The 5,699-nt window shown below is 31.3% G+C and overlaps 1 protein-coding gene across 1 annotated transcript in view; it reads left to right on the forward strand.

The window, feature by feature from the left end:
- Positions 1-2,028: 2,028 nt before the first annotated feature.
- LOC135214814 (uncharacterized) overlaps positions 2,029-5,699 on the forward strand; it is a 12,920-nt gene continuing 9,249 nt past the window's right edge. Inside the window, exons 1-4 of the mRNA XM_064249193.1 lie at positions 2,029-2,058; positions 3,080-3,112; positions 5,122-5,163; positions 5,593-5,699. The exon at positions 5,593-5,699 is cut by the window's right edge and continues 209 nt beyond it. Coding sequence (XP_064105263.1) covers positions 3,080-3,112; positions 5,122-5,163; positions 5,593-5,699 — 182 coding nt within the window. The 5' untranslated portion in view covers positions 2,029-2,058. The remainder of the gene's footprint in view (positions 2,059-3,079; positions 3,113-5,121; positions 5,164-5,592) is intronic.

Genomic DNA, 5,699 nt, shown 5'->3' on the forward strand with positions numbered 1-5,699 from the left:
AATGATGCTCAAAGTGTATTCCCCTTTGATAGAAATGACCTAATTTTATCAAGTTGTTACACAAACTTTTATTAAGGCGTTTGACCTGGCGACTGCAGCTTTTGAATTGAAAAAAAAAAAAACTATAGATACTTCGAAGGTTAGATTTTGTTGAGTTCGTTAGAGGCAAGTAAGAGTTACAAAGACTGGCAACATTTTGAATAGTCTGAATAAGATCTTAAGAAGCGAAAACAACCGATATCAGTAGAAGAGTTCAAAGTGCGTCAGAAGACACTTAGTCAAAAACCCGCAGTAGTCTCACGACCGTAATATTACTTATAATGGGACATCGAAAAAATCAGTTGTAAAAGTAGTGCTGATAACAGGATAACTATGCTGTACATGATGCACTTCATAAACTAAATCATTTAAATTTCTTTCTCAATTTGACGGTACCTGTACGCACATTGACATAAAAAAAAAGACAGTAGCGTCACGTCAGTTCCACTGATGTTAGGTTAACACTATCCCGTTACACTTCACATATTTAGTGAGACTATACCAATCTTTTCATGGCATAATCGTTGATCTATAAAATAAAATAATACATCGTAGAGTATTCAGGAGATTCTGCTATGGTTGCAGTCATTCGCTAGTCAAATGATAAATGAAGTTGGGTTATTTCGGGTAACAATTCAAGGTGTATTAAAGTCTTCGGAATATGAACATACAATTTCGTCTTGTGTTACGGCGTTTATTGTCATATTTTAATATAGGTACTGAGAGTCTAGACCACTGCAAAAATCAAGTTTAACACCTCATTGAAGACTATTGCTGCAAAATTTCAGCCTCTTTAGAATTCTTTTTATAACCCTATTAGAGATATAGTATGACAGACGTGCGGATACAGCGAGTTCAGTTTGGCTGCCTTCAGTTTTGCCTTCCTTCAGAAAGGGACTTTTGTTCGTCAGAGATCCCGGAAATAGTATATGTAATTTTACAGACTATAGGCTCCCAGTGACCTTCAGTCACAACGTCAAGAAGATACGTCATCTTATCATCCAAGGGCAAGTGAGATCTGAGTGATGTTCCTGATGTTTAGGTTACCTTCTTTTTGAGCATCAAAAAATATATCTCCACACACGTGTATGATGCATTATATATATATATATATATATAATATATATATTATATATATATATATATATGTTATATATATATTATATATATAATATATATATATATATATATAGTATATATATGCATTATATATATATATATATATATATTATATATATATATAAATAATATATATATGCATATTATATATATATATATATATATATATATATATTATATATATATATATAATATATATATATATATATCATTCGAGCTACAAATGTCCTTTAATACTAATTCGCTCTACCTCGGAATTGTATATTTTTCGGTACATATATGAAAAACAAAATATATAAATTCCGAGGTAGAGCGAATTAGATATTAAAGGACATTTGTAGCTCGAATGATCTATATGAATCACGGTGATGTGATATATATATATATATATATATATATATATATATATATATATATATATATATATATATATACTATATACATATATATATATATATACATATATATATATATATATATATATATATATATATATATATATACTATATATATACATTATATATATATATTATATATATATATATATATATATATATATAGATATATAGATATGTAGATATATATATATATATATATATATATATATATATATATATATATATATATATCTTTCGTTTCTATATGTATATGGCTATATATGAATGACAAAGTAGAAAAACATACTTAACGTAGACTTGTAGAGGTTCCCTCAAGACTAATTTTCAAGGCTACGTGACAGAAAGGTCGCTTGCGATACGTTTCATAAGTTACACAAGAAAAAAGTGAATCGCGAAATGCGCAACACCTGTGCCACTGAGAGGCGATGGGTAGTTAACGTGACTATAAATGAAAGAGTGAGGGAAATGACTTCACTCGAGCTGCTTCCTTCGAACCGCAAAGGTTTGTGAATATACCTTCTTACTTCTAAAGGATATTTGGGAGTAGAACGAGCGATCAATATATATATATATATATATATATATATATATATATATATATATATATATATATATATATATATATATATACATTTTTGTCATTTTAACACTTATTTGAAATAGAAATTGTCAACCGTACTTACATAAGTGTTCCCGAGTCCGAGTGAAAAAGTCTCGTTGTTAACTTGGTGTCCTACGGGCGGTTGATACCTTGATCCGTTTTATTTTCTGGTCTTTTTATTAACTTACTCTCTCTTCTCACCACTGTCCTTTTGAAATAGTTTAGTCTATTACTGATTTTTTACTTTAATTCTTTTTTTTTTCACTTTTTACTGTCCCTCTTCTCTAACAGCGCTTCCATATTTTTTTTTATCCTTTATCATCATCTCATCACTTTCCTTTGTTTCATCCGTCATCTACAGTCTCATTTTTTCTCTCTCTATTTATGTCATTTCAGCATCGAACTTTTCTTTCGCTCCATCTTCATCAGTTTCATCTCATCACTTTCTTTGTTCATCCGGCACCTATAAAGTCTCATTCTTTTTCTTTCTCTATTTATGTCATTTCAGCATCGAACTTCTCTTTCGCTCCATCTTTCATCAATTTCCTAATCCTCAATTTTGTCATTTCCAAATCCTTCTTGTCTCTTTCGCTCCATTTTTCATCTACTTCCTAATCCTCTATTTCGTCATTACCAAATACTTCTAGTCTGTTTTGTTCCATCTTTTATTTATTTCCTAATCTTCAATTTTGTCCTTCCAAATTCTTCTTGTCTGTTTTGCATTTTCGCATTCTCACATGCATTTGTTTCTCCGGTCTATCTCCTTATTAACAACAAACTACTTTGACTTCCTTGTTTCTTTCTGCTTCATACATAATGATAAAAAACTTTCATAGTTTGAGCCTTTGGGTGCTTGTATATCTACTGTCTTTTTTCTATTCATTAGAATAACTTGTTTTTACTTTCTTTTTCTCTCCCACAGATGAAGGTGTTGTCGCTGGTACTTCTGACATCCGTAAGTATATTCTTTGCAGCCCTGTATATATATATATATATATATATATATATATATATATATATATATATATATACATATATATATAATATATACTTATATATAATATATATATATATATATATACATATATAGTATATATATATTATATATCACAGTGAGGGAGTAAGAATCGGAACTACTGAAAAGGACAAAATTAAAACAGCAAAGAATGTATTAGTTAATTATCATTTGCTCCTTAGCTGGTTATTTATTGAGCTTCGGTCCCAATTTCCTACACCTCTAGTCCAGAACAGCTATAAATCACGTTACAGTACTCTGAACTTATTCTCAGTTTCTTGGTATGTGAAACCATCATACTTTTTTTTTAATCCTTCAAACGTAACTACGATTTCTTAGCCTTTCTTAGCTCAAATTTGCAAGTTTTGTTAAAGGCGTTTTTATTTCTATAATGACTGAAAGCGATAGAAAATCGAGGATGTGAATTCAGTTCTTAACTGGGGTAATTCTCCTGTCTAATTACGAACGTTATTGGTTAACCAGGCATTATAGTCTACGTTTTTCATGCTTATAATTCTCTGGAAACCGTAAACTTTAAGTCTTCATTTAATTTGTCACGATCTCGAATTTTTATTTTCAGCAGCCAGACTTACGTCTATGTATTACTGTGATAGAAGAATTCATATCTGCAGGTGTCCATGCCAAAGTTTTCATCACAATCGATTATTTTAATACATATATTATCTATATTATATATATATAATAATAATATATATATCTAATATATATTTTATATAATATATTAAATATATATATATCGTGTGTGTGTTAACGTGCTATTTCTATGTTATCATAATTTAGCCCCAGATTCCTAGCTATCGGATTATCATGTCTCCAATTTCTGTTCAAAATAATTTCGTCCCCCACTATTTGCATTCTTGACTAAAGTGATCATAATTCTGGCTCCGCGTTCTCATAACACGTGTATTAATTAATTAATACTTTCCACATTCCAGAACGAAGGTTAATTTCAGTGTTAGAATCCATTAATATCGATCATTGTTCATATTTGTGTTTTTCTTGCTTTTCACTCTTATTTCAATACTGAGCATGATTGTTCTCATCTTGCAGTAATTTCAATTGAAAAAAGCATTTTTTTTTTTTGGCCTGGTTTCAACGAACTATATCAAGATTTAGCGTCTTGAAATATAAAACATTCTGACTTGTACACTAAATATATATCAGCGCGTAGAAACAATACACAATAAAGGGCAACAGTAATAATAATGATAATAATATTTAAAAACGCTCAGTCACTGCTATCAGAGACAATGATAGAACTTGCTATCACGAACTCTGAAATTCCCTATTATATCAGAGCTAAATGTTGCTATCGAAATAGTTCGCCTGGTGATTTTACTTGAAGGAATACCAGGCATTGTTAAAGACGATAATCATCTGCGTTTCAGTTTGTAAGTAATAAATTTTTTTTTTAAAGTTATTCTTTGGGGGAGTCAAGCACTTGAAATTGTTACAAAGAATCACTGTTTGCTGTGAGATAGGCCAAAATAAAAAGAAAAGTGCTGTATGAGAGTACAATCTCTTATACATCACCCTATTTTTGCACATGTGCTCACTGATGTGTTTCCCTCGAAGAGATTGCGTAGATCGAGTTCTGCCAAGTTTTGATAGACATGCGTAGACTCTACCACGTACATCTACTGTGGGTTCAAATGTACGGCCCATACAAAGTTGTATCAATATTACGTTTGAAATCTCCTCTAGAGGTAGGCATGAACTATGAAAGCTTTATAGAGATTCATAAGCAGAAAAACCTGTGGAGAAAGAAAAAAGTCTGACAGACTCTTGTTAAACCTACTCCTGACGTTTTTTTGAGATAATCACGGGATTAGGTTCAGGGAGAAACGTAGTACAATTAAAGGGTGAGTGAAAATTCAGATCCTTTGTCCTTGTTAATTCTGCATTTTCATAGCCTTGGTATTTTTCAGGTGCTCTTGGTCATCGGAGCTGGGGGGAGCGAGGCCAGAAAGGTAGGCTACAAGTGATGCTGAGAGATTATCTCGCTCTCCCTCTCTTTATATACGTATATATGTATCTATGTGTGTGTATGTGTGAGTTTGGCTGTGACTTGCATTGTTTCTTCTTCTTGAGCCATCCCATGTTTGTGGAGACGGTTTAATCCTGATATATAAAAATAAAGCAATACACTATGCGCACACACACATATATATATATATATATATATATATATATATATATATATATATATATATATTTATATATATAGATATTTAAGATATTGTTTTAATCTTACGCGTTTATGAATCTGAATCACAAGATACAACGTACATTAAAGCCAGAAATTCGTGTACAAACTTTAGCTCTCGTTCAAACGCAAAAGCACATAAGTCCTCCTGACATCGAACCCACAACTGATATCGTAACCTTTCGTGTCGCAGGTCAAGGTGAAGAGCAGCAAAAGCAGCGGTGGTGCAGCCGCCAAGAAGAACGAAGCTCCTCTCGTGGAAATCCACCCCATGGAAGTACTAGATCCGAAAGCCGTGGA

Source organism: Macrobrachium nipponense, chromosome 46 (genome assembly GCF_015104395.2).
Source record: "Macrobrachium nipponense isolate FS-2020 chromosome 46, ASM1510439v2, whole genome shotgun sequence".
Classification (NCBI taxonomy): domain Eukaryota; kingdom Metazoa; phylum Arthropoda; class Malacostraca; order Decapoda; family Palaemonidae; genus Macrobrachium; species Macrobrachium nipponense.